General features: G+C 38.6%; 1 protein-coding gene across 1 annotated transcript in view; it reads left to right on the top strand.

Moving 5' to 3' along the window:
* LOC102487388 (meiosis-specific nuclear structural protein 1) overlaps positions 1 to 13,142 on the top strand; it is a 47,743-nt gene that overhangs the window by 18,030 nt on the left and 16,571 nt on the right. Inside the window, exons 3-4 of the mRNA XM_006163828.2 lie at positions 1,898 to 2,025; positions 11,466 to 11,568. Coding sequence (XP_006163890.1) covers positions 1,898 to 2,025; positions 11,466 to 11,568 — 231 coding nt within the window. The remainder of the gene's footprint in view (positions 1 to 1,897; positions 2,026 to 11,465; positions 11,569 to 13,142) is intronic.

Here is a 13,142-nt window from a genome sequence, read left to right on the forward strand (position 1 = left end):
AAAAAAAAAAGAAAGAAAGAAAAAAAAAAAAGAATGTTACCTAAAAAAGTAATCTTGTGGGATTGGCTTTTTTCACTTACAATTCCTAGATATTTATCTAAGTTGTTGCTTGCGTTCCTTTTTGTTGGTGAGTGCTGTTTCACAGTGTGGATACCATAGTCTATTTGACTGTTGGCTGTTAGAAGTAAATCTATTGTGAACATCTGGTTACAATTGTTATTTTGCTGGTTTTTTTTGTTGTTTGTTGTTGTTTTTAATATAAGTTTTCATTTCCCTTAGATAAACGATTAAGAGTACAGTTGTTTGGGTCAGCAGGTGGCACAGTGGTTAAGGCCCTAGACTTCCTCATGGCTGACTATGGTTAAAGTCCCAGATCTGGTGGCTTCAAAATCATGCTGGGCATATGTGTGTGTGCGCGCCCAAAATCCCAGTAGGAGAATGAAAGGGGATTGCAGCGTGGCTGTCTTTTCTGGAGGGTAATTTCTTACTTTGCCTCTCCCTGTCTCTTGCCAGCTAGCACATGTGGCCTATGGCAAAAACCTTAAAAGAAAAATACATCTATCAAGCTGTGTGATGAATTACATGTTAGCTTTGTAACAAACTACCCAACTGATTTCCAGAGTGGCTGGCCTGTTTTATATTTTTACCCAGTGCTGTGTGACTGATGCAGTTTCTTACCAGCATTTGTTTCACCATATACTTTTCATTTTAGCAATTCTTGTAGGTATGTAGTAATATCACATTGTAATTTTAATTTGCATAGCCTGATGACTAGTGATGGTGGGCATCTTTTCATGTGTGTTTTTCCTCAAATACAGAATAAAATCAAGCCCTTGGATCCTTCTATTCTTTTACAGGATATATAAAAAATACCTCAGGAAAGGAATCAATCAAACGCAATGTGGAGAATTCTGTGGGAGCTATGTCATAATTTCTATAACAAGTCAGTGGTTGGAGAAAGAACTGTGTAGGGGACGACCATTACAGGATATGAAGCAAGAAAAATAATAACTGTTGGGTCATTGGGAAAGTCATGATGCATTTTTGCATAGAAAAACAAAAATATGTCATGACTTTGCCAACAATCTAATAGATGCAGTAGTGGACCTTAGTTGGATTTTTAAAAATTTTAAAATTAATTTTAAATTTTGCTATAGGGAATATCTGCTCACCAGAGACAGACAGCGAGACGAAAAGTGAGAAAGCAGGCTGCCAGATCCAGGACTTGAACTGTGGTTGACCATGTGGGAATCCAATGCCTTAACTACCATGCCACCTCCTGGCCCCCTTGTTTGGATTTTTATTTGAACAAATCAACTAGGAAAAGAAGGATCTTGAAAAAACTGGGGAACCTTGAATATGGACAGAATATTAGACATTACTAAGGAATTACTATTAATTTAGATATGTTAATGGCATGGTTGTTATATAAAAAGAAATTCTTATCAGAGATCCATACTGAATTGTTCACATATTATATTTCGTGTAAATACTGAATTTTTTACTGAAAAATTTACATGATAAATGATGTCTGAGATTTGTTTTAAAATACTGTAGCAGGAAAACAAGGAAAAAATCCAGAGTGTAATGGAAGAGTAGAGAAAAAAGATTGACATGGTGTTGACAGTTTTTGAAGATAGGTGATAGATACCTGAGAGTTTATTTTAATATGCTTTGAATTAGTGATAATATGTGAAATTTTCCACAATGTAATGTTTAAAAGAGTACTTATGGAAATAACATTTTGTATTTAAAAATGTACTGTTAACTGTTCTTAAGGTATTTAATTTTCTGTTAGAAAATGACTAAATATAAAATATAACATGAATAAATTCAACCTTGAAAAGAAAATCTCACTCTGAAGGACAAATATCTAAGGTTATCTTTTTTTATTCAGGCAGAAGAAAATAAGAGATTGAGGAAACTCCAGCTTGAACAAGAAGAAAAATTGGCTATGGAACTGGCAAAACTAAAACATGAAAGTCTAAAGGATGAAAAGATGAGACAACAAGTAAGAGAAAACAGGTATCTTGCTTATTACAGATTTCATGTATTTAATCTTCTTCTTTAAACTCTTTTATAATTCTAATACCTGAGAGCGATGATGTTTTGTTTATATTGTACTTCGTAAATATTTTGCCCACTTTAAGTCCTATACATACTCATTTGAGAAAGAAATTGTATTTATATAAATAAATGTTGAGGCCCAGCAGTGGTCATGTGCTGCTAACACTCTGTGCTCTGCAGGCCGAGACCACATGGGTTCAATTCCGATCCAGCCTACAGTACCGTGTGGTGGCAGATACTTACAGTCACAGCTAGGAGGCAGAGGCAGTAGGATTGTGACACAGTGAGAGACTGTCTGAAAAAGAAGTGTTAATATTTATAGCAAAGTATTAGTTTTCTCTGTCTTTCCTTTAAACATAATATTTTAAATGATCATTTATTATAAAAGGTAGAGTTGTAGAATTCTAGCATTAAGAGAAGCCTTAGGTGATATCTTGTTTAGGTTTATTCCCCAACATAAATGTCCTACAGTATTTCTAGAAAGTGCCTCTTGGGTCTGTGTTGCAACATCTCTACTAATTGTAAAGGAACTTTTTTGTTTTCCATTTAGCCCTAACTTTAATCTTCTTTCTAACTATTGTTTTAAAATGAACTTTTCTGTAACTTTCATGATTTCTTTAGGACATCTTTCGTGTGTGTGTGTGTGTGTGTGTGTGTGTGTGTGTTCACACATATAAATATATATATACATACACATTATATATGTGAACTATACATTTTCTTCTATTAAATATACTTTGGTTCTTCATTGTTCCTTATATAGCACAGCTCTAAGCTATTTACCATCCTGGTTTCTTCTGTAGATACAACTTTGTTTTTTGTTGTTATCAAAATATTGATATCATAATTGCTCCCACCATTATGTATAATACTCCAGGACAGGACTAATGGTAGGATCGGTAACCATATTGTCCTGTAAAAATGTGTTTCTGGGACCAGCAGTTGGCATAATGGTTATGTCTCTGGACACCCATGTAGTCGACTGCGGTTCGAGTCCCAGACCTGGTGGTTTAAACTCACGCCGGGCACGTGTGCGTGTGTGCCCAAGATCCTGAGAGGAGAATGGAGAAGGGATTGCAGCGTGGGCATCCCCCCCGAGGGGGGAATTTCTCACTTTCTGTCTCTCTCTCTCTCTCTGATGAGCACACGCTCCCTATAACAAAAACCTCTCCCCTCCCCCCAAAAAAGAAATGTGTTTTCTAGTGCTGCCTGAGTTTTAATTAAGTGTGACATGGGTTAAGACATTAATTAAAACTCAGGGCCAATCAAATGCTGTTTCTGAACTTAATGTAGTTGAATGTATTGGAAATTTACCTTGATAGTTATTACATTTTATCTTAGTGGGGCAGGACTTACAGAGACTTTTACAGGGAACCATGGCTGAGCTGTAGGGGTTTTTAGCCTCATTAAATTATATTTGTGTGTTTGGCTAATGTAGCCACATGTTTCTTTTCTGGGTCATTCCAACTCTCTAACAGAGTACTGATCCTTAGATTACAGTTGAAAACTACTGCTGGAATATGCACACAGTCTCAAACTGTCTTTTTCCAGTTCTCCAATAATTTCCAGCTGTCCCTCATGGTTTTATACTCATTGGAAGATGAAATAAATATTTTACTTGATCTGATTCACTGTTCATAAGAATTAAATAGAAGAGCTTTGTACATCTAGTGATTTACATTAGGTGATTCTGAAAATGTTCCCTCTGAGATGAGAAACTCTGGGGAAAGTATAAAAATGAGATCTGGGAAAGGAAGGAAACGAGAAAATTGAATGTCGTGTTAGTAGCTGCATCTCTCCTGGAGGTTTCTGCTGATTATGAAAGTATCGTTGAAGTTAAGCGAGTCAGATCTTGACTTATCAGCATGTGGCAATGTGTTCAGTAACATTCTACAAGTTGTCCACTAAGATTTGTGCATGTTTGTATATGTTTTACTTTAATAAGAAGAATTCTATTAGATTTGGTTAGATAAATATAGATGAAGAGATAATTTGTGAGCATGCTAGTGGATAAATATCCAGAGTAAGGTGTGGAGAGACAGAAAAATATAAATAAGAACTTAAAAGATATATGTAGCCCCCTGCCCAGCCATGGGCATGGAAAGAGGGACTCTCTTGGCCAGTTCCTGAAGTTACGAAGTTAGAAGGTAGGAGGGGCCACTTTTCTTGTGCCGATGCTACCTTACTTTCCACCTGTCCAGGAGCAGAGAGAAGGCAGGGCCACCTGGTCCCAGCTCATCACTAAAGGCCCCCCTGCTCAGCCTTGGGTGAGGGAGGAGGGATTGCCTCAGCCTATGTGCTGCACTGTACACAGCTTTGGATACCACCATACATTCTAGCTTCCCAGCTCAGCCACTAGACACATTGAGACCAGAGAGATTTGGGTATATAGGAGCCAAATATCTGAACATTGTGAGGCTCTGGAGCAATTTTCTCCCCACATTCACCCCCCCTGTAAATCTGAACCCAAAACTCACACTGTGGATACACACTGCCATCCACAGTAGAAAAGGGAGACTGGCACAGAGCTAATTCACATCAAAGGGACATGTACGAGCACACAGCTCCCCAGAAATCTATTCCAAAGAAGTAGCAAGGAGTGAGCTCATCACCAAATGACTAAAAAAATCCCAGCAGAGCCTCAAGAAGTATGGGAAAACCAGGAAATACTTCCCACTTAGAACACAATAATTCCTTACCAACAATGGATAAAACACACACACACAAATCACAGGAATGTCACAAAAAGCATTCAGAATATTTATCACAACTAAACTTAATGAAATGCAGGAGAAAACAGACAACCAGTTCCAAGAGGTGAGAAAAATCTTTCTATGACTTGAAAGAAGAACTCCATAAAAAGACACCCTGAAAAAGAATTAAACAGAACTTCTGGAGATAAAGAATACGATGCAGGAAACCAAAACCTCCCTGAAAAAGGTAAATTGCAGTTTAGACCACGCAGAAGAAAGAATGTCAGATCTTGAAGACAAACTTACAACTTAGTCCAACCTACCGAAAAGAATGTAAAAATAACCATTAAAGTGAGGACAGTGGGCTAGCAGATGGCAAGGTGGTTAAGGCACTGGGTTCCCAAGTGGTCAACCATGGTTGGAGTCTAGGATCCAGTGGCTTGAAAATTATGCTGGGTGCATGTATGTACATGTGCCCAAATTCCCAAGAGAAAAATGGAGGAGGAGGGATTGCAGCATGGCCATCCCCGCAGGAGATGATTTCTCACTTTCCCTCCCTCCCTTTCTCCTGAGTGTACCCACCCTATGGCAAAAGCTTGAAAGAAAGAAACAAAGAAACGAAAAAGAGGACAACATACAAGAATTCCTAGATATCGTGGGACCAGCAGATGGCATAATGGCGACGTCACTGGACTCCCATGTGGTTGACCACGGTTTGAATCCCGGATCTGGTGGCTTAAACTCACGCCAGGTGTGTGTGCCCAAGATCCCAAGAGGAGGATGGAGGAGAAGGGATTGTGGCATGGCCATTCCCTGAAATATCCCTGATACTTTATCCGATATATCTGAAATATCACCCAGGGGGTGATATCTCACTTTCTGTCTCTCTGTCTGTCTCTGTCTTTCTGGCGAGTGCATGTGCCTTATAGCAAAAACCTCTCAAAAAAAACCCCCAAAAAAAAAAAAAAAAAACTGATTCCTAGGCACCATAAATAGCTGAATATTCACATAATGGGTGAGTACTCCAGAGGTGAAGACGTATGTAAAAGCTTAGAAAATCTTTTTTATGATATATTAGCTGCAAACTTTCCAAATTGGGAGACATAATGGACATCCAAATCCAGAAAATACAAAGAATATCAAGTAGATGTAACATAAGATCTTCTCCATGGCACATCACAGCCAAACTGATGGAAATCAGACGGGCTGGCAGGTGGCATTGTGGTTAAGGTACTGGACTCCCACATGTTAAATTTGGTTCAAGTCCCAGATATAGTGGCTTGCTTTCTCACTTTCCCTCTTTTTTTTGTTTCTGGTCAAATTAAAAAATAATAATAAATAATAATTAAATAAAAATAATTATTAAGAGATAAGGACAATATTCTAAAAATGGCAAATGCCGAGTTACTTACAAAGGTAACCCCATTAGATTAACATCGGACCTCTCAACTGAAACACTGCAGGCAAGGGCAGGATGGAAAGACTTTTTTTAGGTTTTTGCCATAGAGCATATGCACTTGCTGGAGAGAGTTGGAGAGAGAGGGAAAATTAGAAATCACCACTCCCACCCCCCAGGGGTGATGGCTACACCACAGTCCCTTCTCCATTCTCCTGGGATTTGGGGCACACATGCACATGTGCCTGGCATGATTTTCAAGCCCCCAGGTCTGGGGGCCCAGCTGTGGTAGGCCATGTGGGAGTCCAGCACCTTAACTACCACACCATCTGCTTGTCCTGGGAAGACATATTTTAAAACTGGCAAAAACAATTTCAGCCAAGGATACATACTGTAAGATTATTTTTCAAGAGGAAAGGAGAAATAAGACCATCCCCAGGTAAACAAAAGCTGAAAGAATTCACCAAAAGTAAGCCAGCTCTTCAGGAAATACTTAAGGGAATAATATACATAGACTGAAAATAAAGGACTGGAAAAAGTAGTTTTATGCACAGAATGAAAAACAGGCAGGAGTCAGGATATTGATATTAGACAAAATAGACCTTAGGATAAAAAAGTAAAAAGAGACAAAAGATGACATCACATAGTTGTAAAAGGATTCATTCGCCAAGAAAATATAACAATCATACATATTTATGCACCCAGTGCCAAGGTACCCAAATATTAGGTTGTCAGGAAAGTCATGGCATATTTTCCTATGTTTTATTATCCAAAAATAAGTCATGAATTTCTCAACAACCCATTACATAAAAGATTGCTAGATCTAAATGGAGCTATAGACTGCAACAAACTTAACTGTTGGAGACCAGTAACCCACTGTCAGCACTGGATAGATAAGTCATCGAGTCAGAAAATAGAAGAGATACAGAAGCTAATTGATACCATAAACTAAATGGGCCTGACAGACATACAGAGAGCATTCCACCCAGCAGTTACTAAATACACTTTTTTCTCATCTCCACATGGAACATTTTCAAAGATTGATCACTTAATAGGACACAAAACAAGCCTCTACCAATTTAAAAGTATTGAAACTATACCCAACATCTTCTCTGACAACAATGGAATTAAACTAGAAATCAAACACAGAAAAAAAACTTTGGAAATACACAAAAACATGGAAACTAAACAACCTACTTCTGAACAACTTTCAAACTACTGAAGAAAATAAGAGAAATCAAAATATTCATTGAAACCAATGATAATGAAACCATTCTCCATAACCTTTGGAACACAGTGAAAGCAGTCATAAGTGGGAAGTTCATAGCAATTAGTACTCATAAAAACAAACAAACCCAGAAACATGGTAAACAAATAACTTACCATCACATCTCCAGGAACTGGAAAAACATCAGCAAGTCCCAAAAATAGCAGAAGAAAATAAATAGTAAATATTAGAGATGAAGTAAATGAAATGGAGAATGAAAGAACTATATAAAAAATCAAGGAAACAAAAAACTGGTTTTGTGAGAGGATAGACGAAATTGCCATACCATTAGCTAGACTAGTCCAGAAAGGCAGGAAACAGATAAAATCAGTAAAAAGCCGGTAACATTACAGCTGATATATCTGAAATAGAAAAGATTATGAGAGAAGACTGTGAGTGACTATATGCCAACAAACTAGAAACCTAGATGAGGCGGACAAATTTCTGGACACATACAAGCTACATATACTGAATCAGGATATTGAAATAGCCTGAATAGACCAATAATAAGTAATGAGATTGAATCAGTGATAGTCTTCCAACAAAAAGCCCAGGTCCAAATGGCATCACTTCTGAATTCTATAAAAAATAGGAGCTAATCCCAGTTCTCAAACTATTTTTAAAGATTCGAAGAAGGAATCCTCCCAAACGTGTATTACGAAGCCTCCATCATCTTGGTACCAACCAGACAAGGAAATGATGAAAAGGAAAAAAAATCAAAACAAAACAAAAAACCTACAGACCAAGATCCCTCATGAATACTGATGAAAAATTCTCAACAAGATACTGGCAAGCCAAATCCAACAGCCCTTTAAGAAGATTATACATCACTACCAGGTAGACTCTATCCCAGGGATGCAAGGATGGTTTAACATACACAAAACAATAAATGTAATGCATCACATTAACAGAAAGAAAGATAAAAGCCATATGATCACATTTGTAGATGCAGAAAAACATTTGACAAAATACAGCATCCCTTTATGATCAAGACTCTCAGCAAATTAAGGGTAAAAGGGACATTTCTCAACACAGTAAGTCATATACAAGAGACCCATTGCTAATGTCTTGCTGAAAGGGGAAAAGATGAAAGCTTTCCCACTAAAAACTGGAACAAGAGAAGCCTGCCCACTTTCTCCACTTCTTTTCAACATAGTGTGGGAAGTCCTAATCAATGCAATCAGAAAAGACAGCAAAATAAAAGACATTCAGATAGAAAAAGAAGAAGCTAAACTGTTCCCATTTGAAGTTGATATGATTATATACATAGAAAATACAAAGGCATTCATGGAAAAACTCCTAGAAGTAATCAATAATGAACTCAGTAAAGCATCAGGATATAAAATCAATATACAGAAATCTGTAGCATTTTTATTTGCCAACAATGAGCAGACCAGACAGAATTGAAGAAAGCAATTTCATTTACAATAGCCATGAAACAAATAAGATACGTAGGTGTAAACCTAACAAAACAGGTGAAAGATCTCTACAAGGAAAATATGTGACTCCATCTATTATTAGTCATAGTAAACATATCTAAACCATTTCCCAAAGGAAACCATATGTTGTACCAAAGCAAAAGTATCAATAGATTGTCAAAGGATTTTATTCATATATAATGTACTAAAAACAAAAACCTAGGCAATCTTTTTGTGTTTAGGTATTTTTAAATAATACTTCTGAGTAACCCTTGAGCCAAAAAGTAAAGTTGAAATTAGGATTTCTCTTTTAACTGAATAATAATGAAATTACCACACAGTAAAAGTTGTAGGACTAAGACTGGCAGATGGACTCCCACATAGTTGACCAAGGTTCGAGTCCCAGACCCAGTGGCTTAAAACACACTGGGCACGTGTGCTCAAAATCCAGAGTGGAGGCTAGAAGAGAAGGGATTGCAGCATGGCAGCATGGACATCCCCCCGGGGGGTGATTTTCGCTTTTGTCTCTCTGGTGAGTGTACATCCCCTATAGCAAAGCTCTCTTTAAAAAAATATTGTAGGACTAAAGTGTTATCAGTGAACTGGAGAAGTAGGCATTTCCAAGCTCCTGCCTGCACTGCCACCCTCATGCCAGAACATTAAAAAAAAAAAAAAACAAGCAGAATCTGTCTGAACCAACTTTGTAAGAACTTTGGACAACATCCAAAGGCTTACAGCAACCAAGTAAATGTAAATCAAGAAAAAGACAACTTGGGGCCAGGAGGTGGCGTTGTTGAGATGCTGGACTCCCACACCCCTGACCATAGTTCCAGATGTACTGGCTTTCTGTCTGTCTCTCTCTCTCTCACTCTCTCTTATTTCATGAGCACACATGCCCTGTAGGAAATTTTAAAAAGAATAAAATTAGGGACCAGTAGTTGGCATAATGGCAATGTCGCTGGACTCCCACGTAGTCGACCATGGTTCGAGTCCTGGACCCAGTGGCTTAAACTCGCTGGGCGCGTGTGCGTGCATGCCCAAGATCCTGAGAGGAGAATGGAGGAGAAGGAATTGCGGCATGGCTATCCCCCCTGGGGGGTGATTTCTCGCTTTCTGTTTCTCTGTCTCTCTGGCGAGTGTACACACCCTATAGCAAAAAAATCTCTTCAAAAAAAAAAATAAATAAAATTCCTTGAAAAAAAATAGGAACACAAAAGGCAACTTAAAAAGGTCAGGAAAGCTTTGCAGTGTTTTTACTTGCCCTTGCCCCCATCTCTACCCAGCTCAGAGGCAGCAAGCAGTCTTGAAGATAGAGCCATGTTCCCAGTGTAGGACCCTGGCTCCTGGCTCAGAAAGGAGCAGGCCTTAATCACAAATTATTGTGTATGTTTGTTGTAAACTCCCTTGGAGTTGCCCAAGGGGTTGATACAAACTCATCTCTGTTTTACCTAGCTTAGAACTCACTAGGCCAGAGGAACAAGTTACAACTCTAGTAAGGACTTTATATCCAGAATACATAAATAAACCAATGACAGTAAGTAAACTATTCTGTTCAAAAATGGATAACACATTTATACTTCTCCATAAAAGATATACAACAGGAACTAAGCAGATGAAAAACTCCACAAACACTGTTGTTAGTCATTAAAAAAAATTCATATCAAGAACACCAACAGGATATTATTTCACATCGAATGGGCCTAGTTATAATAAAACAAATGTAAAATAACAAGTGTTAGCAAAGTAAATTGGAACCATCAGACATTACTGGGAGGAATGTAACATGCGCAGGCACTATGGAAGACAGGTAAACACAGTTACCATATGATCTAGCAGTTCTCCTAAGTGTATCTATAAAAGAATTGAAAATTGGAACTCAAGTAGATAACTGCACGCCAGTTTTCAGTGTAGCACTGTTCATAATAGCCAGAAGGTGGAGGCATCGCAAGTGTCCATCAGCAGATGAATGGATAAATAAGGTGTGGTGTGTACCTACAGTGGAATAGCATTCCATTATAAAAAGGAATAGCCCATCACATGAGATCAGGTGTAGAATTTTCCACTCGTCTTGTTATTTTGTGATCAAAAAGTTTTGGATTTTTGAGCTTTTCAGACTAGGGATGCTCAACTTAAACTAGCACTGGATAAAGCAAAAATAAACTAGAATAGAGCATTCCTTTTCAACCAGAAAATTTAAGCTCTAATGTCTTAGAGAATTACATGTAGTGAATTAATTTATCTCTCTTGTGGATCTAAAATGATACCAGCTAGCGCCAGCAGGTGGCGGGTTTAGAAACTGGGTCCCACATAGCCAACTCTGCAGTTCGCATCCTGGACCCAGTGGCCTGAAATACACGCCAGGTGTGTGTGCATCTGTGCCTAAAACCCTGGAGGATAATGGAAGAGAAGGGATTGTGGCATTGCCATCTCCTCCAGGGGGTAATTTCTCACTTTCCCTCTCTCTCCAGTGAGTGCACATGGCCTAGAGCAAAAAATCTAAACCTTAAAAGAAAAAAGAAAATGGTACCAGCTATACTGAAAAAGTTTTACATACAGTCATTTGATTTTCTGTGAAGCTTAATTCTCTTATGGTTCTTAAATTTCTTTCTTCCTTTCTTTAACAGTATCGAGCTCAGAGAATTGGAGAAGAAGTTAAAAGCAGCTTACATGAATAAAGAAAGGGCAGCTCAGATTGCTGAAAAAGATGCCATTAAATATGAGCAAATGGTAATCATGTTTCTGATCGTGTGCTTTGTTTTTAGCTTTATTAAAAGAAAACCAAAAATAGGCCAGCTTTTTTGAAAAGTGTTATATTCTATAAAGAATTTATACTGCTCAATTTCTCAAATAATTTTATACTTTTCAGATCCTTCAGGTACAGAAAATCTTGGATGGTTTTTTATGGAAATCTTGTGTAATAATCAAGCCTTTCAGAGACACAGGTTGCTACTTAAAATGAGGAGCAATGTTTAGTAACCCCCAGCATTCTTTATGGACTCTGGTTATTCTTTGACTACTAGATAGCTAATTGTTAACATGATAAGCATATTTCAGAATGTCATTACTGTTTTATAAAAGCAGTTTTTTTTCTCATGTTTCTGTTTTTATCGTTTCTAACTCCTGACATGCTACGAAGTTCATGGCCAGAGTTACTCTTGGGCAAAGGGGTCTCCAACATACGCACGGTTGTGTTATACAATATAAATGTAAAACGGGTTTTATTGAGTTGACAGTTAAAAGCTGTGGGAGGCTGCGCACCAGCGAGTCTGCCGAGGTTTCTCAGAGAGCAAACAGTTACCATGATTGGTTCCCTTCCAAGATGCTCTTCACTGGATCCTTCGTACTCAAGTCCCTGTTCGGGCGCCAGGTGTCCCGACCCGGGGGGACAGCCGAACGGGTTTCTTGAGTGAAGGAGTGAGAGCCAGGGCAAGCAGCGTAGTGTTACAGCACGGAGACGACAGTGTCGTCTGTTTATTGTGGGCAGCACGGTACAGCACAGAGACGACGCAGTGTCACAGTTCTTAAGGGTCGCGTCGTCTACTGTGAGCAGCACGGAGACGACGTGGTATCACAGCTCTTCAGGGTCGTCCGGAGACGATGTAGTGTTACAGCTCTTCAGGGTCTCCCAGTTTGTCTGGAGACGATGCAGTGTCAGCTCTTCAGGATCTTCAGGTGGGTTATGATTGGTTACTTTTGGACCAATCATGAGGTACAGGATATGCAAATTTGAGGGATTCTAGTAGTCAATCAGAGCAAGATTTCGAAGGTCAGGTTTTTGGAAGGGAACCAATCATGGTAACTGTTTGCTCTCTGAGAAACCTCGGCAGACTCGCTGGTGCGCAGCCTCCCACAAAAAGCAGACTGCATATCATCACTTGAGCTCTCATTATCACACAGAAAAGCCAAGTAGTTATATACAAATATATGTGTACGTACATATGTATGTATTGTGTATATCAACCAAAACACGTGTTCACATACACACACACGCAGGTTTAGGGGTGATATCAAAATACTTAACCGGTGCAGTGCAGAGTAGGTATTTATTAACAGTAGATGCTGACCACAATTGAGACGTGTTTGTGATGATGTGTGTGTGTTTGTGTTAGTTGAAAAATGTCAGGGTTATCGAGCTTGCTGTCAGTGACAACCTTAGGTGTGGCAGGTGGTAGGAGAAGGTAGGGTAGCTTCATTTCCTAAGCCAGAGTTCAATCCCTTCCAAATAAGGTAGAACACAGACACACACTGTCTGTGGTTTATAGTTTTGCTTATCCTGACAGTTAAGGTAATTCAGGGTAGTT

This window comes from Tupaia chinensis, unplaced genomic scaffold (genome assembly GCF_000334495.1).
Source record: "Tupaia chinensis unplaced genomic scaffold, TupChi_1.0 Scaffold143231_1, whole genome shotgun sequence".
Taxonomy (NCBI): domain Eukaryota; kingdom Metazoa; phylum Chordata; class Mammalia; order Scandentia; family Tupaiidae; genus Tupaia; species Tupaia belangeri.